The following is a 22,494-nucleotide window of genomic DNA, read 5'->3' as shown; positions in this document are numbered from 1 at the left end:
TACTAGTTTGCCATGTATATGGATTACCAGGTTTCAAAGAATCAGGCTATATAATGTAAATGTCACAAGATTATACTCAAACTTGCTCGACTGTTGCTTCATGTTTGAGTGTTTTTCAGTGTCTTGGGTAGAGGTAATTCTAAAATCTGCCCTTGCACTCTTGTGTCCAGATGCGTAAACCAATGTAAAATTCTGATTAATAGAAGGCCAGATAACCAAGAAGTTACACATAACGAATTATCAAACTCAGCACGGCTTATCTCAAAGAGGAATCCCTGGGTGGTGTAAGCTGTTAATGTGCTCAGCTGCTATCTGAAAGTTGACATTTGAGTCTACCATTGGCACCTCCTAAGATAGGCCTAGTGATCTACTTCTGAAAAAATCAGTCATCGAAAACCCTACGGAGCCCAGTTCTACTGTGGCATACATGGAGTAGTCCTGAATCAGAATTAATTCAATGACAACTGGTTTTATTTCAAAGTATTTGAAATGTTTCTGGTTTAGGTCCCCTCCCCTCCAAAAGTAAAAGGATTTAGGTATCGGTAGTTGATTTTGGAGGTCTTCCTAGGAAGGATGATGAGGGGTGGCACGTGGGACAGGAAGGAGAAGAGGAAAAAGGGCACATGAGTGGTTAAGCAGCAGGCCTGGCCCTGAGTCCCCCTGGGACACCGTGGAACATGTCTCAGAGTTGGCCCTATGAGGAGTGAGAAAGCTTGGGTTTTAGCACTGACTAAGCTCTCAGGGGTTGAGGGTCACTTGTAGAGGTGTTTATTCCTGACACTTTCTGCCAGCCTTGCACTCTGGTGGCCTTACACTCTCCTGTGGCCCGATGATGCCTCAGGCAGAGGGACACAGGGGCTGGTGTTGGGAAGTGGTGGGCTTCCATGGCAATTGTGCGGTGGAGCTGGGCCGGGGACACAGGGCTCGGACAGTGCCTGCTGGTTTACTTGGAAGGTGTGAGGGCTGTTGTGCTGACTGAGAAACACACCTGGGCTGACCTCAGTCGGACCCCTCGGTCTGCCCCACCGTGACCTACAATAAGGAACCACTCGGGCCTGAAGGCTGGAGTGGTTTAAGCCTGAGCCTAAGCAGTAAAGGAGTGGACCAGCGAAGACCTAGTGAAGTGAGAGTATAATAGGAAAGGCAGCTTAACACTCCCCTACCCTGCTATTTTTGCTTGCCTGAGAGGGTTTTTGTAAATGATGGGGAAATTAGAAAATAAAATTAGCTTGCATGATTTCAGATGGGGACAGATGCCTGCTTGCTTGATTTTATGTTTATAATTCCCACGAAAACCTCAAGCAGAGTTAATAATGTATAAAAATTGGGTACCATGTGTACACTTTGCTTTGTAATGTTTCTGTTAAGCAGCCAGATGATTTAAAAATAACACTACAGTTAGCACAATGGTGGGCCCTACAGTGTGGTGGAAATGCCCTCTTTGGATGTTCTCTTAGGTTTTTCATTACACAGGTACGTTTTTCAAGAAAAGCTTTCAGAATTATCATATAATGTGAAATTATATCCAGCTGCAATTTGAGAAGACAAATTATCTACATATAAATTCCCATTGCTTTTTTTTAATGGCTTAGGCACCTTGAGATAATCTATGGAAGTAGGTTTCTGCTGATTTAAAATGCCACAGTTGATTGAAACTTGTCTTCTCAAATTTTTACCAATATTATTTGCCAATTGGCATTTGCCTTCTCTTCTTTCACCTTCCCATCCTCTGTCATTCTGAGCAGCAGAAAGAAGAAAAGGAGGAAGCAGCAGGTCATAGACTTTCAAAAGCTCCAAAGATGTCCTGATCGTGAAGGCAAAAGTCAGCCTGCAGTGGTGACATGTGGTCACTGGACTAGCAAGTGGGGGCAGGCCTGCTCCAGAGCTGGAGCGTGGATCTGTCTGATTGACGGGGTAGTCCATTCCTGCAGCTGTCTCTGTCCCTTACAGAGAACAGGGGCTCTTCCGGGTTGCTGTTCCCTTCTCTTTTGGGGCTTTATTGCATCTCCACGATGTGGCCTAGCAGAGCAAACTGAGGCACAGAAAAGTTACTTGTTCCTTTAGTGCCTTATGTCATCAGTCATCAATTCAGCCAACACCTGAGGAGGCTCCCTGTGGAGTTAATGTATGCATATTCCGTAGCATGTTTTACTTATTACATATTGCCTCGAACTTATTAGTTATACAGCAAAACAAATATCTGACGTCAGCTCATTTTGTGTGTCCAGGTGAGAGGATGATCGCACAGGGCGGTTTGAATGACTCCACAAGGTCAGGACGTTTCTTACTGGTGGTGGCAGTTGGCTGGCATTTAGCAGGACAGTGAGCATTGTGGAGAAAAAATGTCTAAAGCTATTGAAATGAGTCAAAGGGCCAATCAGTTTCAGACCTTTTGTCCATAGTCTAAAGGAACCTGTTGGGCATGTCCTTCCTTTGCAGTATCCCGTGACTACCCAGTTTCTTCCTGACATCAGCAGGAGCACAGTTGTGGTCTACCACCTTCAGAGTAATCAATACCTTGTGGCTTTTTACAAGTAACTGCAGAGCAGATGTTTGATCTTTATGACTTGCACCATAAGACTTTCTTGGAATCTTTGCAGGGGGTTGGTTGGATTAGAACTTTTCCATCCCCATCATGGTCTATAAAAATCATAGTAATTGACTTCATGAGGCTTGTGCTTTCCTTTTGTTATTTCCTTCACTCTTTATTTAGATTTTGCTCATATTCAGGGCAAAACAGCCTGGCAGCAAATAACTAACATTAAAATAACCCAAAGGCAGGCATACCTGGCATCGTCTTAGAAAGAATAAAAGCAGGGTTAGACCTGTGGAAGTCCCCAGAAGCCCCTGTCCAGGTGAGTCAGGTTGACTAGATACCTGGCTCAGAGTCCAGAGACCTGGAGCTTTCCCTAGTCTGACCACTGACTGGCGGAGTGGCCTTGGGCGTGTTCTCCCCTAACTGACCTCACCTCCACCACAGAAACAATCTGGGACTAATAGCATCTGCTCTTGACTTCTCAGAATGCTAAAGGTGACAAGGATCGGTTGTCAGAACCTAAGGAATCATTTGTTTCCCAAGTGCGGAGACAGCCTTTAAAGAGCTTAAATTACAATTTCAGGTTATGTACATGTTTACATGGGTCCTTGAGGAAAGAGGTGCTCTTTTATAAATATTAGGCTCAAATAAGAGAGAGAAGTAAGACCTAAACTGGTGGGACTTGCCACCAAAATGGACTGTAGGACATCTGTGAGAGGCTATATGCTTTTACCATCATTACCCAAATCATGTTGGAAGCAAGTTTAAGATATGAGTTCACTCTAAGAGCAGTCTTCCCATCATGAGTTCCCAGGTACCTGTTTTTGTTCTGAAATGATTCACAAAGAAATTGATTTTCTTGACTCCTTCTAAACTGAATCTGATGCTTAACAGCCTGGCGGGTTTGGATGCTCCACAGAGGTGAGGTGATGGAGACGCAGACACAGGCCACCTGCCAGCCTGGGTGTGTGATAAGAGCTGCAGGGCAGCGAATCTTGTCTGATGTTCCCCCAGAATGAGTGGAATCTTAGGGAAGATTCACAGAGTGTGACACCCTCAAATTTATTTTTTGAGGTGTTCCTTGCAGCTAATGAATGTATGTGGAAGCCTGAAGTTATTCATTTCATGTTTTATGTCATCATTCATACTGGCTCATTTCACAGTGTGAAGGGATCAGTCTTTAAAGACGCTTCAGAAGTGACATAAGGGATGTGAAAGGACAGGAGCAGGCAGTAATGATTCTATTTACTCGGTGCCTTTTATGTCTCTGAGCCCGTGCAAGTCGCAGTCACATTTGAGCCTCCCAGGGCCCTGGGAGTCAGATGGGGCAGGTGATGGCATGTCCTCACAGGAAGGGAAATGGAAGCATGGGGAGATGAAGTGGACTGCTCAGTGGACTGCTACCTGCTTCAGACACTGATATTTTAACCAAAAGCGGGTTCACCACCTGGCAGTGCCAACACTCAAAACTCATTGCCATGTGGGGTCCACGCCATTTCCTCTCCTGGTTGCTGATGAAGAGTGATTTAATTACTCAGCTGATATAAACAAAAGCTTGAGCCTTCTCCTGGGAGGCTTTCACTTTGTCTGTCTTTCCAAACAAGAGAGACCCGACAAAGCTTTGAGTTTTTGCAGGCCCTGTGGTAGAGCATTGTAGTGCTCACCTTCACACTAGTTTATTCTTATACCACACAATTAGAGGTGGTGGGTCTTAACTAATAATGAGAAAAGTCCTATTCTGTCAGTGGATTTAGTCATGCTAAGCTGAGTTGGAGAAGTTTGGATCTTCATATTCCAGTCCTGGATCCTTTGGCCCCCACCTTCCCATGCTTCACCAGGAGAGAGGTGCAGGCTGACCCCGGGGCTGTCCGCAGGCTGCTGTGGGCCAGGAGCTGCCTCTGCAAGGTTAGATTTCTAAGGCACTTTAGCCAACAGACTTGAGACAGTCTCCTTCGTAGTGTACGCACCATCATTGGTTGGTTAAAAAACAAACAGAAGCTCTGCATCTTGGTGTTCATGGATTCTATGTCACAGGGCCTGTAGTGGTTTCTGTTCTCCTTGACATACATCTTACTGTTAATTGGAAAGCTCTTGCCATTTTAGGCGATAAGCTTGTATGAAATACCAAATTATTTTCTTCTTTTTCATTTGTTTCCTAAAAAAAAAAAAAACTCAGGCGCTTTCCTTGCCTTGAGATGTAAATTCCACATTTTGGATGCACTGGATTCCAAGTTTTCTGAGAAAAGGCTTAAATTTATTAGATCAGTTCACGATGTTCTCACAGAGAACTTTACTTTGAAGCATGGTGCCATATGTGGTTGGTTTGTTTCAAGGAAAATAATGTAAGGGGATCAGCAGTACGTCATTTACAGAACGTGGGCTCTGCCTCTCACATAGTTACCACAGGTGGTTTAAAAGCTTGGTCCACAGCAGAAGGGGCAGAGTTAGGGTGGAGGGTCAAGGTAGTGTTCCTGCATTCCTGCACTTTTTGCTGACAGTACCTCTGAACCCGTGCAGAACCAGATGGACATCACAGGGTCTAAGAAGCCTCCGGAGCAAGCATGCTTTGGGAGCTATTCTCCCTTACTCTCTCAGAATTTGGCTTCTCAGTAGCACTGAAGAGTGGAATATGGACAGCAGGGTATCACACACAGGCCTTTGTGTGAGACTGAGCCCTGGGCGGATGGGGACAGCCTTGAGTTACTTGGATTTGAATGTTCCTACAGATAGCGAGCCAAGATGATGTCTCAGTGTGTTTTTTTTTTTCTTAGTCACCTTCAATAAATGGGGGATTGTTTTCATTAACCTTTAGAAAACAGTAAGTGGGAAGACAGCTTAGGAAGAAAAAGCTGTAGAACTATCAAAGAAACTTTAACAACAAAAAACCTTTATTATTTAGAAAAAACAAACCTGTTGCCATTGAGTTGATTCCAACTCATAGTGACCCCGTATTTTCAGTGACTGGTTTTTCAGAAGCAGATCTCCAGGCCTTTCTTCCCAAGCACCTCTGGAGGACTTGAGCCTTTCAGCTAGCATGTTAACTGCACCTCCCGGGAACTGTTTATCACTTATAAAGCTCTTCTAAGCCAGTTGAAGAAGCTATTAGTTGACTCCTTCCTAAATACCGTAAGACAGGTTGAATTATGGGTAAGAAAAAGGTCAGCGGGAGAGTCCAGGCGTGGCTGATCTGCACTAATGATTCCGGTGGCTGACGGGTAAGTGCTGTGTGTGTAATTTGCTGTATTGAACTACCGTGGCATGCCAGGTTACTGGATAAAAGCTCTTTCAGTGGTTGTCACCTGTGTAGTAATTGGTGTTTTGGATATACAGGCACATATTCACATTTGTAAAATCATTTTCTTTTTTATAATCAGCTGTCAAAGCTTGAAAAACAGCAGCAGCGGAAAGAAAAGACCAGAGCCAAGGGGCCTTCTGAATCAAGCAAAGAGAGAAACGTTCCTCGGAAAGAAGACCGCAGTGCCAGCAGCGGAGCGGAAGGGGACGTGTCGTCGGAGCGGGAGCCGTAGGCGAGGAAACGGGGCACTCAGGTGTGAGTCCCCCCACTCCAGATAATTGTGTCTTCTCACGTTTTGGGGAAACTGTAATGAGCGGGGGACAGAATGGCTTCCGAGGCAGAATTCCTGTGCAGCTGTTGCTGCTGCTGCTGCTGCTTTAAAAAAAAAAAATTTTTTTTTCTATTATGGTAAAATATACATGGCAGAGTATTTGCCATTTTAACTACTTTTATGCCTTTAACTGATGGACGTTAATCACATTCACCATGTGTAGCTGTCACCACTGTCTGTTTCCAAAAGTTTCCATCACCCCGAGCAGTAAGTCTCATCCTCTCCTCCCACCCAGCCCCTGGTAAACCCACTAATAGATTTTGTCTCCCTGCGTTTGACTGTTCTAGATATTTCATATAAGTGGGATTAGACAATATTTGTCCTTTCGTGACTGACTTGTTTCACTTGGCATAATATTTTCAAGGTTCATCCATGTGGTAGCATGAACCACAACTTCACTTCTCTTTATGGCTGAATAATATTCCGTTGTATGCATATACCACATTTCGTTTATCCATTCATCTGTTGAAGGACACATGGGTTGTTTTACCTTTTGGCTACTGTGAATAATGCTGCAATGAACATGGGTGTACAAGCATCTGTTTGAGTTCTTGCTTTCATGTCTCTTGGGTAAATACCCAGGAGTGGAATTGCTGGGTCACGTGGTAATTCTACGTTTAACTTTTTGAGTAATTGCCACACAGTTTTCCACACTGGGTGCACCATTTTACATTCCCACCAGCGGTGCACAAGGGTTCCAGTTTCTCTACATCCTCACCCCCACTTGCTGTTTACCATTTTCCTGATAATAGCCGTCCTAGTGGGTGTGAAGTAGTATTTCATTGTGGTTTTGATTTGCATTTTTTGATGATTAATGGAAGCAGCCCTGTTGGCGCAATAGTTAAGCACTCTGCTGCTAACCAAAAGATCAGAGGTTCGAAACTACCAGCAGCTCTACGGGAAAAAAGAACTGGCAATCTGCTCCCATAAAGATTTCGGCCTAGGAAACCCTACCGGACAGTTCTACTCTGTCCTATACAGTTGCTGTGAGTCGGAATTGACTCGATGGCACCTGACAACAACAACATTACCAATGATGTTAAGCATTTTTTTCACGTGCCTATTGGCCATTTATATTTCTTCTTTGGTCAAGTGTCTATTCCAGTCCTTTGACGCCCCCCCCCCCCCCTTTTTTTTTTGGTGCATTAAGTGGAAGTTTACAGAACAAATTAAATTCCCACTTGATAGTTTGTACGTAGTATTTCAGGGCCTTGGCTTCACTTCCCACAATTTGTCAACCCTCTTCCCATTTCCATCCTGGGATCCCCTTTTCCTTTTTTGGCTGTTTATAAATTGGGTTATTTGTCTTTTTGTTGCCGATCATTTATAGCTTAAATCTGCTGCTTTCCAGGATGGAGAGAAAAGTTGGCAAATGAAGTTGTGTTTTATTCTTTGTGATGCAGGCAGTCTGTTACCCACAGGACTCAGGGTTACTCACCAGGAGTTGGTTCAGGGTGCACCACCTGCAGAGCTGCCTGTCAGTGGACAGCTGCAGCTAGCATGTGTGTAGTACTGGCAGACACACAGTCCACACCAAGCACAGTCATCGAGTCTCCTGTCGTTGCTCCTCCTCCCCATTCTTGCTCTCAGCTCCTCTCACAGTCTCCTGCCTCAGCTCTCGCCATCCTTCCTGAATGATGTGGCCCAGTTTGCTTTTCCTAACCTGGTGCTTTATTCTTACCACTTCCATACCCAGGAATTCACCGTGGTTCACTGTAGCCTTAAGACCCCTGTCTGCCTGAAAGTCAGAGGCCTCCACAATTTGATTCATTCCCCAAAGGCCCTTTGCTCATGCTATTCCCCCAGTGAACATACTGCCAGGAGCTTCTTACCGGCCAGGCACAGAACCACACACTGGTGACATAGAAACAGGAAACCAAGGATCTGTCCCCAAGGAGTTCACAGCTCAGTGGAGAAGCAAGAATAGTGATGTGGCAGCATAGTGTGTGGGGGTGGGCATGTGAATGTGGTGAGGGGTAGATGCTGTCAGGGAAGGCTCCCCAGAAGGGAGGACTTGGGACTCAGAGTGGAAGGACAGGTAGAAATGGAGAGATAAAAGGAGAGGGTGGAAATAGCTGCCCAAGCAGAGAAAGAGCAGGGGCACGTGCTATTTAGGGTTCAGGAGGAGGGAAGGGCAAGATTGTGGGACAAAATAATGAGGAGTTACTGCACCACTGGGTGTAAGTAGGAGGGGTCCAGGGCTTAAGTTAGATAAGTAGGAGGGTTCTGGGTCATAGAGGGTCTGGTATGCAATGTTGAGAAGTTTGGTTTCATCTTGGGGTGATAGGGAACCTCTGGAAGATTTTAAGTCTACAAGTGTTATAATCAAATATACTCTTTAAAAAGATCACCCTAATTAGGCTAGACAAAGGGCATCGGGATTGGCAAGGAGGAAGTAAAATTATCTCTATTTGCAGATGATGTGATCTTATACACAGAGATCCCTAACGAATCCTCCAGAAAACTACTGAAACTAATAGAAGAGTTTAGCAGAGTCTCAGGTTATAAGATAAACATACAAAAATCCTCTACGTCAACAAAAAGAACATCGAAGAGGAAATCACCAAATTAATACCATTCACAGTAGCCCCCAAGAAGATAAAATACTTAGGAATAAATCTTAACCAAAGATGTAAAAGACCTATACAAAGAAAACTACGAAGTACTACTACAAGAAACTAAAAAGGACCCACATAAGTGGAAAAACATACCTTGCTCATGGGTAGGAAGACTTAACATAGTAAAAATGTCTATTCTACCAAAAGCCATCTATACATACAATGCACTTCTGATCCAAATTCCAATGACATTTTTTAATGTGATGGAGAAGCAAATCACCAACTTCATATGGAAGGGAAAGAAGCCCCAGATAAGTAAAGCATTACTGAAAAAGAAGAACAAAGTGGAAGGCCTCACTCTACCTGATTTTAGAACCTATTATACAGCCACAGTAGTCAAAACAGCCTGGTACTGGTACAACAATAGGCACATAGACCCATGGAACAGAATTGAGAACCCAGATATAAATCCATCCACATATGAGCAGCTGATATTTGACAAAGGACCAGTGTCAGTTAATTGGGGAAAAGATAGTCTTTTTAACAAATGGTGCTGGCATAACTGGTTATCCATTTGCAAAAAAATGAAACAGGACCCATACCTCACACCATGCACAAAAACTAACTCCAAGTGGATCAAAGACCTAAACATAAAGACTAAAACGATAAAGATCATGGAAGAAAAAATAGGGACAACCTTAGGAGCCCTAATGCAAGGCATAAACAGAATATAAAACATTACCAAAAATGACGAAGAGAAACCAGATTAAGTGGGAGCTCCTAAAAGTCAAACACCTATGCTCATCTAAAGACTTCACCAAAAGAGTAAAAAGACCACCTACAGATTGGGAAAGAGTTTTCAGCTATGACATGTCTGACCAGCGCCTGATCTCTAAAATCTATATGATTCTGTTAAAACTCAACCACAAAAAGACAAACAACCTAATCAAAAAGTGGGCAAAGGATATGAATACTCACTTCACTAAAGAAGATATTCAGGCAGCTAACAGATACATGAGAAAATGCTCTCGATCATTAGCCATTAGAGAAATGCAAATTAAAACTACCGTGAGATTCTATCTCACTCCAACAAGGCTGGCATTAATCCAAAAAACACAAAATAATAAATGTTGGAGAGGCTGCAGAGAGATTGGAACTGTTAAACACTGCTGATGGGAATGTAAAATGGTACAACCACTTTGGAAATCTATCTGGCGTTTTCTTAAAAAGATAGAAATAGAACTACCATACAACGCAGAAATCCCATTTCTCAGAATATATCCTAGAGAAATAAGAGCTTTTACACGAACAGATATATGCACACCCATGTTTGTTGCAGCTCTGTTTACAATAGCAAAAAGCTGGAAGCAACCAAGGTGTCCATCAACGGATGAATGGGTAAATAAATTGTGGTATATTCACACAATGGAATACTACGCATCAATAAAGAACAGTGACGAATCTGTGAAACATATCATAACGTGGAGGAACCCGGAAGGCATTATGCTGAGCGAAATCAGTCAGAGGCAAAGGACAAATATTGTATAAGACCACTAGTATAAGATCTTGAGAAATAGTATAAACTGAGAAGAAGACATACTTTTGTGGTTACGGGGGCGGGGGAGGGAGGGAGGGAGAGGGTTTTTTACTGATTAATTAGCTGAAAAGAACTGCTTTAGGTGAAGGGAAGGACAATACTCAATACACGGAAGGTCAGCTCAACTGGACTGGACCAAAAGCAAAGAAGTTTCCGGGATAAACTGAATGCTTCAAAGGTCAGCGGAGCAAGGGCGGGGGTTTGGGAACTATGGCTTAAGGGGACTTCAAAGTCAATTAGCAAAATAATTCTATTATGAAAACATTCTGCATCCCACTTTGAAATGTGGCGTCTGGGGTCTTAAATGCTAACAAGTGGCCATCTAAGATGCATCAGTTGGTCTCAACTCACCTGGATCAAAGGAGAATGAAGAACACCAAGGTCACACAATAACTATGAGCCCAAGAGAGAGAAAGGGCCACATGAACCAGAGACTTACATCATCCTGAGAGACCAGAAGAACTAGATGGTGCCTGGCCACAATCGATGACTGCCCTGACAGGGAGCACAACAGAGAACCCCAGAGGGAGCAGGAGATCAGTGGGATGCAGACCCCAAATTCTCATAAAAAGACCAGACTTAGTGGTCTGACTGAGACTAGAGGAATCCTGGCGGTCATGGTCCCCAAACCTTCTGTTGGCCCAGGACAGGAACCATTCCCGAAGACAACTCATCAGAAATGGAAGAGACTGGACAATGGGTTGGAGAGAGATGCTGATGAAGAGTGAGCTACTTGTATCAGGTGGACACTTGAGACTGTGTTGGCATCTCCTGTCTGGAGGGGAGATAGGAGGGTAGAGAGGGTTAGAAACTGGCAAAATCGTCACGAAAGGAGAGACTGGAAGGAGGAAGCGGGCTGACTCATTAGGGGGAGAGTAAGTGGGAGTATGGAGTAAGGTGTATATAGGCTTATATGTGACAGACTGACTTGATTTGTAAACTTTCACTTAAAGTACAGTAAAAATTAAAAAAAAAAAGGATCACCCTAGCAGCCTTGGGGATTGAGACCAGAAGCAGATGGGCCAGTTAGGAGTCAGTTGAAGAGATGAAGAGAAGAAATTATAGTGAGAAGAGAGGGAAAGATTGGCATCTTTCAAGCTGTAAATAGAATCATTTAAACTTAGTGGCTAATTTGATGCTGAGGAGGAGACATCTAGATGACTTAGGTTCCTGGTGAACAAACAGAAGATGGGGGGAGGGTTGCTGACGATACTTATTTTGGACATGTTATGTATCAAGCCCCCACTGACAGCCAAAGATGTTGTCTTGTGGATTGCTGAGCCAATGGGTCTTGGGCTGAGAAGTGAGGTTGAGGTGTAGATTGAGAGCCATCCGCTCATAGACTGGTTAAAACCAAATCAGCAGATAGGTTCACCCTGGAAACATCATGTTTCAAGAGAGGAGACCAAATAAGGTGGTTTTCTGCCTTCTCTTTCCTTTCCAAAAGGGAGTACGTGCTAGAAGTCTATCTATGAAATGTACTGTAGGACAGAAACTACCAGATTTTGAGATATATTTTAAAACCCATAGTAATAAGGAGCCCTGGTGGTACAGTGGTTAAGAGCTTGGCTGCTAACCAAAAGGTCAACAGTTTGAATCCACCAGGTGCTCCTTGGAAACCCTATGAGGCAGTTCTACTCTGTCCTATAGGGTCGCTACCAAAGGAACAGAATAGAGAGCTCATAAAGGGTGGTTTATTTAGGGGGGAGACTGGCTTACTATTTAGAGAAAAGTAGAATGAGATCCTTGATTTATGTAATGATGGACTCCAGATCAGTGGCTTTGTAGAAAGAGTTGTGTTCAGAGGAAGAGTATTTTCCTCCCTAAGCAGACTGCTGACGCAGTGACATCATGGTCTATCTGTTCTTCTTTTTAGCCCCATACAGCTTTGCCATAGTAAGTGACCCAGAAATATTTGTTGACTCATTGGTAGTTTTAAGGAGGAACTGGATAATAAATCCTGTTGACTTTTCCTCCTATAACTATGTTTTCTTCCAAGTATAATTGTGAGGAGGTGATGGAGGTGTGGTACCCACCTTGGCTTGTGTGTCTCTTATGCGCACAGGAAAGCAAAGAGTGGATCAAAGGGATTTACTTCATATTGTGCCTCCTCTATCACCATCACCATGTTCATGGCCTAAAGCTGCTGGTTTTTCTTCAGGAATGGAAAAAGCTGGTGTGAGTTAGGGAGAGCCTTCTGAGATGTGATATTTGAAGTCTGAAATATGTTAAATACTCGTGAGTACACAATAACATTTCACGTTACATTTATGTAACGTAAAACTTTTGTTCCCACTTCCCAAAAAACACAACTTGATGATTTGCTCATACCCATAGTCATTTTTGTTATCACAATTATTGCTAGTATTTCTGAACTATAACCTAGCCAGATTCTTAGATCTGTAGAGTTGAACCATGCCGTAGTTTATAGTACATTAAGGGTCTCCTTCCACCATGCGGCTGTCGGTTTGTCAAACTGTGGTGGCTTGTGTGTTGCTGTGATGCTGGAAGCTTTGCCACTGGTATTTCAAATACCAGCAGGGTCACCCTTGGTGGACAGGTTTTAGTGGAGATTTCAGACTAAGTCAGGCTAGAAAGAAGGACCTGGAGGTCTACTTCTGAAAAAAGTTAGCCAGCCAGTGAAAACCGTATGAAAGCAGCAGGACACTGTGTGATACAGTGTCAGAAGATGAGCCCTTCCGGTTGGATGGAACTCAAAATATGACTGGGGAAGAGTTGCCTCCTCAAAGTATAGTCGACATTAATGAATCAAGCTTTCAGGACCTTCATTTGCCAATGTGGCACAACTCAAAGTGAGAAGAAACAGCTGCAAACATCCATTAATAATCAGAATGTGGAATGTATGAAGTATTAACCTAGGAAAATTGGAAGTCGTCAAAAATGAAATGGATCTTATAAAGATTGATATCCTAGGCATTAAAAAACCAAAAACCAAACCCAGTGCCGTCGAGTCGATTCCAACTCATAGCGACCCTATAGGACAAGGTAAAACTGCCCCATAGAGTTTCCAAGGACCACCTGGCGGACTCCAACTGCCAACCCTTTGGTTAGCAGCTGTAACACTTAACCCCACTACACCACCAGGGTTTCCCTAGGCATTAGTGAGCTGAAATCAGACAGTCATATGGTCTACTATGCTGGGAATGACAAATTGAAGCGGAATGGCATCGTGTTCATTGTCAAAAAGAACATTTTGAGATCTATCGTGAAGTACAACACTGTCGGTGATAGGATAATATCCGTACAACTACAAGGAGACCAGTTAATACAACTATTATTCAAATTCACACACCAAGCACTAATGCCAAAGATGAGGAAATGGAAGATTTTTACCAACGTCTCCAGTCTGAAATCGATCAAACATGCAGTCAGGGTGCATTGATAATTACTGGTGATTGGAATGCAAAAGTTGGAAATGAAAAAGAAGGACTTGTAGTTGGAAAATATGGCCTTGGCAATAGAAACAATGCCAGAGATCGAATAATAGAATTTTGCGAGCCCAATAACTTCTGCATCAGAAATACCTTTTTCCAACAACATAAATGGCAACTGTACACATGGACCTCACTGGATGGAAAACACAGGAATCAAATGGACTACATCTGGATATGGAATGAGACTGTGGAAAAGTTCAGTATCATCAGAACAAGACCAGGAGCCAACTGCAGCACAGACCAATAATTGCCCATATGCAAGTTCAAGTTGATCCTAAAGAAAATTAAAACAAGTCTACAGGAGCCAAAGTATACCATTGAGTATATCCCGTCTGAATTTGGAGACCATCTCAAGAATAGATTTAACTCATTGAACACTAATGACTGAAGACCAGATGAGTTGTGGGAAAACATCAAGGACAGCAATACATGAAGAAAGCAAAAGGTCATTAAAAAGACAGGAAAGAAAGAGAAGACCAAAATGGATGTCGGAAGAGACTCTGAAACTTGCTCTTCAAAGTAAAGTAGCTAAAGCAAATGGAAAAAATGAAGTAAAAGAGCTGAACAGAAGGTTTCAAAGGGCAGCTTGAGAAGACAAAGTAAAATATTGAAATGTGTGCAAAGACCTGGAGTTAGATCCTTTCCTAACTTCTTGAGCTGAAACATTGAATGAAGAATCTGTGCTTAGTGGACCCATATCAGTAAACTCATAGGGCCCCTATGGCTCAAAACAGACTTGACGACACCTAACTACAAGAACAAGGGACTCCTTAAGTTAGCTATTCAGTTACATTAATTAAGTGGGTTGAATAGTATCTCAGAAACTCATGAAGTTCATATTTCCATTCTAGTAATTTCTGTGTGATAGTGAGTGTGATGGCTAAGATTTTGTGTCAACTTGGCTGGGCCATGATTCTCAGTGTTTTGGCAATCGTATAATTTTGTGATTGCTTCTCTGTTGAGATTTGATGTGTGGTCATCCCCATGATGGGATCTGCTATGAATAGCCAGTCAGTTGAAAGGGAGTTTCCTTGGACATGTGGCCTGCATCCGAATATAATTGGATGTTCTGGCTTCTGCCTGCTCTGGATCCTGCAGCTTCCTCCTGTTCGTCTGACCTCCGGTTCTTGGTACTTGAGCTACCAGCTTATCTGCTGTTCTTGGGATTCGTCGATCTTCACAGCCTGTGAGCTAGAGCTCTGCTCTCCAACCTGTCGATCTTTGGTTCATCAGCCCCTGTAGCTACATGAATCAGGAGAAGCCTTGCGGTCATGTCCGCTCTTCTTGGGATCCGTTGATCTCCACAGTCTGTGAGCAAGAGCCCTGCTTTCCGACCCACCAGTCTTGGGTTTGCCAGCCCTTGCGGTTATGTGAATCAGAAGAAACCTCTATCCTGATCCATGGAATTGGGATGTTCCTCTACAACCGTGTGAGCCATTTCCTTGACATCTATATATGTATTTATACAATTTACTGGTTTTGCTGCTCTACAGAACCCAGCCTAAGAAAGTAAGTTATGTAATTTCTGCTTCCTTGACTTTTCTGCTGTTAAATAAGAGAATAAAACTAATCTCCTTGAACAGTGATACTGTGAATGAGCAGGGCAGGTAAAAGTCACAATACCTGGTCCCTGGTGGGCTGGGGCAGGGAAGCAATAAGTTAACTGCCCCATCTGCCCCCTTGTTTCTGTGCAACTTCTTTTCAAGCTTCCCCTCTGCACAGGGGAGGGTGTCACAGAGAATATCCGGGCCCCATCTTCTGCTTCCTGACTGACAACTGGCAAATCTGATTGCTAGGGGCCGACATTCACTCAGCCAGGTTTGTTAATGGGGAGTTACTTGGTTCAGAAGCAAACCTAGACTGGACGCTTCTTGTTTTCACTTCTTGGGCTCAGGGGCTGCTGCCCAGTGTTTCTGCTCTTTACTCTCTGGGCTCCACTCAGGCATAGAACCATGCCCGTCCCTTAAATCTTGCTCGAGACAGTAAGCAATAGCTTTTTCCCCAGTGAGCTGGGACTTTTCACAAGTTTAAAGTATTGAATTTTCAGATACCTATGATGAATGCAATGAATGGGAAAGGAATAAAAATATAACCACTCAAGTCTAGCAACCAAACCCAGCTTGTCAACCTAAACACACACACAGTCAAGTGTACCTTGGAGCTTTGTCTTTTCAAAAAATCTTTAAAAATTCTAGTGCCACCTAGCTGATTCCTTTCTCTATTGTATGATTAACCTGATAATATATTTTATTAATCTGATGTTTTGATTTTTGCTTTAACTATATCTGATCAGTACCTTGAAAATCTATGTTTTATCTATTGAAGGGGATTGAGTTGTTCTCTTAGTTTTTAGTACAAAACATAACAACTTGAAGATTCTGTTTGCTTTAGTTATTGGCCTCAGAGTAAATCCCAGGAGAGAGTACGCCACTGTGGTAGGTATCCTGTGGCCCCTGGGCATCCTGGGGGTAATTTTGCTATTTCTGTGAGCAAGAAAATACCTGTGGGCCACATGCACAGAGCAAAGGGAACTGTGTAATGTCATAGCACCCCCAGGAGGACATGTTCAGAGAAAGAAAACTGAGCTCAGAAGCAGAGGGCAGGAGGTAAAGCGGACATTGCTCTCCAGCATTTCCCAAGCTTAAGAGGTAAAATTTCCCATAGGCTTGTAAGCATCTAATTTTCCTTCTCTAAAGTCAATGAGCTTGACTATATGAAGAAAAATGGGGCATCAGGATTGGAGGAAGACTCATTAACAACCTGTGTTAAGCAGATGACACAACTTGGCTTGCTGAAAGTGAAGTGGACTTGAAGCACTTACTGATAAAGATCCAAGACCGAAGCCTTTAGTATGGATTACACCTCAACGTAAAGAAAACAAAAGTTCTCACAACTGGACCAATAAGCAGCATCATGATAAACAGGGAAAAAATTGAAGTTGTCAAGAACTTCATTTTACTTGGATGTGCAGTCAACACCCTTGGAAGCAGCAGTCAGGAAATTAAAAGACACATTGCGTTGGGCAAATCTACTGCAAAGGACCTCTTTAAAGTGTTGAAAAGCAAAGATGTCACTTTGAAGACTAAAGTACACCTGACCCAAGCCATGGTATTTTCAGTTGCATCATATGCATATGGAAGCTAGACAATGAATAAGGAAGACCGGAGAAGAAGTGACACCTTTGAATTGTGGTATTGACAAAGAATATTGAATATACCACAAACTGCCAAAACGATGAACAAATCTGTCTTAGCAGAAGTACAACTAGAATACTTCTCAGAAGCAAGGATGGTGGGACTGTGTCTTACATACTTTTGACATGTCAGGGGGGATCAATACTGGAGAAGGACTTCATGCTTGGTAAAGTAGAGGGTCAGTGAAAAAGAGAAAGACCCTCAACAAGATGGATTGACACACTGGCTGCAAAAATGGGTTCAAGCATAGCAACGATTGTGAGCATGGTACAGGACTGGGCAGTGTTTCGTTCTGTGGCACATAGGGTAGCTGTGAGTCAGAACCAACTCGATGGCAGCTAACAACAACAACAAAATCAATGACATTGTTTTAAGCTTGTAATTGTATTTATTTTCTTCTCAGGGTAGTGCAGATTGAGTAGATTGAGTAGCGATCTTACTGTTGTCCCACCAACCAGACAGAGAGGTAGAAGCAAAGGAGGGCCAGAAGTTTCAAAAATAGTATACAGGTGTGGTTTTCCCTTTCCTTCCCTGCAAATCAAGTTCACTGCAGCCATATTACCATTTTGGCCCTAGGGAGTAGGCAGGGAGATGATGTTGGGGAGCCCTTGCTTGACAGGATGGAAGCCCTCAGGTTAGAGGTGTCAGTGGGAAAGGGAAGAGGGACAAAGGGAAGGGAAGCCAGAGGCCACACCTGAGTGTTCTGGCTCTCCACTCCAAGCCAGACTCCTTGGGGGTGGGGAGCTCCATTGATGGGAGAGATGGAAGCAATGAGGCCTGTGAAGGAGACCACTGTGCAGGACGACTCCAATCTCCATGAGCTGCTGCAGTGAGTAGAGGGGCAGCAAGGCATGGTTGGGCAGCAGGGAGTGCCTTCTAGTGTCCTTTACTCTCATACGGTGTGAAAGAAATCCGGAGTGTCCCCCTTGCCTTGTGAGAGGTGCAGAAGAGAGCCCTGTTGGGGTCCAGTGGGCTGGTCAGGGCCATGCAGAGGAAGAGGTAAGGTACACCTGCCCCTAAGGTTGTGGGGTCATGGCCTCGGCCTTAATTGCACTAAAGACCCCTCCAGGCTTCAGCTATGATCTCTCTGGCTCCCTGCATGAGGTTTGGAGAGGTCTGTTCTGCTTGTGGGAGTTGAGGTGAGGCTAGGTCAGCCAGTGAGGGCCTTGGGTTCCTGTCTTAGTTATTTAGTGCTGCTATAACAGAAATACCACAAGTGGATGGCTTTAACAAACAGTAATTTGTTCTCTCACAGTCTAGGAGGCTAGAAGTCCGAATTCAGGGTGCCAGCTTTAGGGAAAGGCTTTCTCTCTCTGCCGCTTTTATGGGAAGGTCCTGTCATCGATCTTCCCCTGGTCTAGGGGCTTCTCAGCGTAGAGACCCTGGGTCCAAAGGATGCACTGTATTCCAGGTGCTTCTTTCAGGGTGGCATGAGGTCCCCACCCCTCTCTGCTAGATTCCCTCTTTTATACCTCAAAAGAGATCAGCTCAGCCTAACCCTATAGATTGAGTCCTGCCTCATTAACATAACTGCCTCTAATCCTGCCTCATTAACATTATAGAGGTTAGGACTTACAACACATAGGATAATCGTATCAGATCACAAAATGGTGGGCAACCACACAATACTGGGAATCATGGCCTAGCAAGTTGACACACATTTTGGGGGGACACAATTCAATCCATGACAGCTCCTGAACAATCAAGAAACCATACCTCAGGCAGTCATCCACCCTCATGCCTTGACGCCAAGGTAGGACACTGAGCTAGACCAGCTCTCCAGCCACAGAGACCACTGAGGACCTGCAGAGATGTTGACACCAAGGCAGCAGTGAGTTACTGTTGCAGCTACTGCTGCTACTCGTTAGAATGCAGGTGCGTGAGGAAGTTCCGATTGGCCCATAAAAATAAAGACGCCATGTGTCTTTGCACATTTGTGTGGTAGTGTCTGGGTGTTTGACCATACATACAAAGAAAACTTCATTTATTGAAAGTTTACGGTCAGTGTCCTGTTGTAGTTATTCAAGTCAGAGGCCTGTGGCTGGTGCTGGTGTCCAGGCACAGATGGGTGTGAAGGGGAGGGCCTTGTTGCCTTTGTGCTTGTAACCTCTGTAGCCCCCACAGCCAGCCAGGGCCAGGGAGGGTTGGGATGCTCCCACTTCTGGTCGTTCAGCCATGTTCCCACGCTTGGGGGCCAGGACTAAATGGCAGCTGGTACTCCAGTTGGGTATTTGGTTCTTTTATTGCCCATGGGATTTTGTTGCCCCGTCTGATGATATTTGTCATCCCAGTAGATGCATAAAATCTCCACCAAATATTCAGGTATCTGTAAGAGCTGGCGTTAAGTAGTGACAGAAGGAAGGTGACCTTGGCATTTGCTTTGCTCCACAGAAAAACAGCAGTCCTACCTCTGCAAAGAAAGCTGCAGTTTTCATTTGCTCTTCTTTAAAAACAGAAAAAGCCCTAGGGAGCCTCACAGGCCCTAACGGGGGGCAGCTTTGAGTTTCTAAGGGATGAGAGAGAAAGAAAGGGCACAAGAAAATGGAACAAGAGACCGCATGATCTTGGGCATAGTTTTCTTTGAAAATGAGTCAGAAAGCTTCCTGGTTCAGAGGACATTTTGAGTGTCAACATTTCTCTATCACATTGCAAACGAGGGTTCTTATTTTATTAAATGGATGTGAAACTGCTAAAATTGACTTCCGTTTTTGTCCTCTTTCTCAATTCTTTCAAGCTACCACACCTTGCTGGGAGAATTCAAGGTTTTTATGAGGCTGCAGCTCAATTATTTCCCCCTTTCTGGCCCGGAGTTGAAGGTGTTGGGGCAGCTTTTCACTAAAACAATGCCTCATTTGAGTATTGGATTTTGATGTTAGCTGCCATAGTTAGATTGTGTGAGGAGTGTGCCCTTGACCAGCTCCCTACATTTCTGCCCTTAAACACCAACACACTCGAAACCAAAAAAGGATAGTGTTTTGGAAGCACTGTCTGTTTGCTTATTCAATTTGACCTTTGTAAGATATGTCCTGGCTGAGCACATTTCTTCTTAATGAGCTAGAGCAGTTGAGGTGTGTGTTTTCTGTTAAAAGGAATATTCAGTCACATTCTTCCCGGTAGAAGAGGGGATTGCTGTCATCCCCAGATAAGCTTACAGATAACCAGAGTGCACTGTCAGTTACAGTAGCCACCAGCTACCTGTGGGTATTTAAATTTAAATTAATCAAAATTAAATTCTCTAAATTAAAATTAAAGACCTCTTTAAAGTGTTAAAAAGCAAAGGTATCACTTTAAGGATTAAGGTGCACCTGACCCAAGCCACAGTGTTTTCAGTCACTTCATATGCAAGGGAAAGCTGGACAAGGAATAAGGAAGACTGAAGAAGAATAGATGCCTCTGAATTACGGTGTTAGTGAAGAATATTGAATATACCATGGACTGCTAGAAAATGGAATAAATCTGTTGAAGAAAGTATAGCCAAAATGCTCATTAGAAGCAAGGATGGTGAGACTTCATCTCATATACTTTGGACATGTTATCAGGAGGGCCCAGTCCCTGGAGAAGGACATCATGCTTGGTAAAGTAGAGAGTCAGCGGAAAAAGAGGAAGACCCTTAATGAGATGGATTGACACAGTGGCTGTAACAGTGGGCTCAAGCAAAACAACAATTATGAGAATGGCGTGGGACGGGGCAGTGTTTTGTTCTGTTGTATATAGGGTTGCTGTGAGTTGGAACCAACTCCGTGGCACCTAACAACAACAACAACAAAATTCAGTTCCTCAGTTGCAGTAGCCACATTTCAGGTGGTCAGTAACCAAAACCAAACACCAAACCCAGTGCCGTTGAGTCGATTCCAACTCAAAAGGTGGTCATTAGTCACATGTAATTAGTGGCTACTAAATTAGATCTTGCTGATGTAGAACAATTCTGTCATTGCAGAAAGTTCTGTTGGACAGCATTAATTTGGAGGGATCAGGTTACAATTTTGAGATCACCTGAACCACCGTGAACTCTGTAAGACTGATGTGGTTAAATGATACAGACATATATGAGAAGTCGATGAGGGAAGACGTATGATGAAAAGTCCAATTCTAAATTTTTGTGGTCAGAGTTCCTTCTACTTTCAGATAACTTTTTTTTTTCCTGCATGTTTTCTTGCATTACACCAAGATGTCTTTTCTTAATTAGGAAATCTAATCACTCATCCTATATTCTCATCAGTCAAGACTATCAACACTTGAGCAAAGGAAGAGATTCTCTCTTTTGACAATTAGGTGGAGGGCTACTGGACCCTACAGGAATGTTAGAAGGTCAGAATGAAAACTTCATTGATGACATTGACTTCCTAACAATGCTCATATTTATGCATAGAACCACCTTGTTTTTCTAGGTGAAAGAGTTTAGATGAGATTCCCAGCTGTGACCTAAAATAAATACATAAGTAAACGCTCTCTTGACAGTCACCTGGAGAGAGGTTCTGTGGAGTGTGTATGTCCAAAGTCAGCACTTAGGTCTTGTAGTTGCTCGGTCACCATGAAGCCAGACGTTGGTCATCTAGAAGGCAGCATCTTTGACACACTCTTTTTAATAAACAAGCTGTTGAGGGATTCCTCACTTCTGGTCCTGGGCTGCCTCACCGATGAAGTTCACCACTGCCCCTAACGTTTGAAGGCACTAGAAGAGAACCACCCCAACAGCTGGAGGAAGGCTCTGGTCCCTCTACTTCCTCTATAATGCTATGAAATTGTGATGCTCATTGATCAGGCACTTCTTCCCACTGTCTGCCTGGTGTCCCAGCCTACAGATCATGTCTGCCCTCGAATGGTTCACCTGGCCCAAAGGGACATCACAAGAATGCATTGAGATAGACAGATTGGTTTTCTAAAGACCAATGTGGGAGCTAAAATTTCAGGATTTCACTTTATTGATACACCAAGTGGAGAAGGAGTATTAATACGCCCAGGTTCTGAAGTTTGGGTTAACTTCTTGAATAAAATATAGGTGCAGATGGGTTGCTTTTTTGTTTTGGACTTAAAAATGGAAGTAATATGGTTTCTAGGAATTACACTGTGTGTTTCCCATTCCCTAATGGTCCCTGGTGGTCTTTTAGATATCTCTTAGAAAGTAGTACAGGACTGTAACAGTGGGTTAGGCCTCAGGGGAGTTTGCAATCCTTGTATGGTTCTGGATGGAACTTTTCATGGACTCCCTGTGCTTCCAAGTAGCCTTACTTGTGTGGGTCTGGAGGCCTTGATACCAAGCTGGAGCATAGAAATGGGAGGCTGTTAATTCCATCTAGGCGCCTCCTCATCATCTCAGGAACCATGTTTACAGAAATGATGTCACCATGGGCACACCTACTGCTAGCAGAATCTTTTTGCTTTTGCTGAAATCCATCTGATTAGAAGTTAGATCTGAGGGAATGAAAACCATTCTGTTAAGCTTTGATGTTTAGTTAAACTCTTAGGTAACAGATTCCTAGAAGCACCACAAATCTTGGCAAGATCAGCTGGCTTTTGTTGTAGCCTCA

General features: G+C 43.5%; 1 protein-coding gene across 2 annotated transcripts in view; it reads left to right on the top strand.

Annotated features, from left to right (window-relative positions):
* Positions 1–22,494, top strand: part of DTD1 (D-aminoacyl-tRNA deacylase 1) — a 264,370-nt gene that overhangs the window by 170,033 nt on the left and 71,843 nt on the right. For both annotated transcript variants that reach the window (XM_064275735.1, XM_064275734.1), the window contains exon 5: positions 5,911–6,084. In XM_064275735.1, the coding sequence (XP_064131805.1) occupies positions 5,911–6,063 (153 nt within the window). In that variant the 3' untranslated portion in view covers positions 6,064–6,084. The remainder of the gene's footprint in view (positions 1–5,910; positions 6,085–22,494) is intronic.

The sequence above is a fragment of the Loxodonta africana genome, chromosome 24 (assembly GCF_030014295.1).
Source record: "Loxodonta africana isolate mLoxAfr1 chromosome 24, mLoxAfr1.hap2, whole genome shotgun sequence".
Taxonomy (NCBI): Eukaryota; Metazoa; Chordata; class Mammalia; order Proboscidea; family Elephantidae; genus Loxodonta; species Loxodonta africana.
This window is presented reverse-complemented; position numbering and strand designations above follow the sequence as displayed.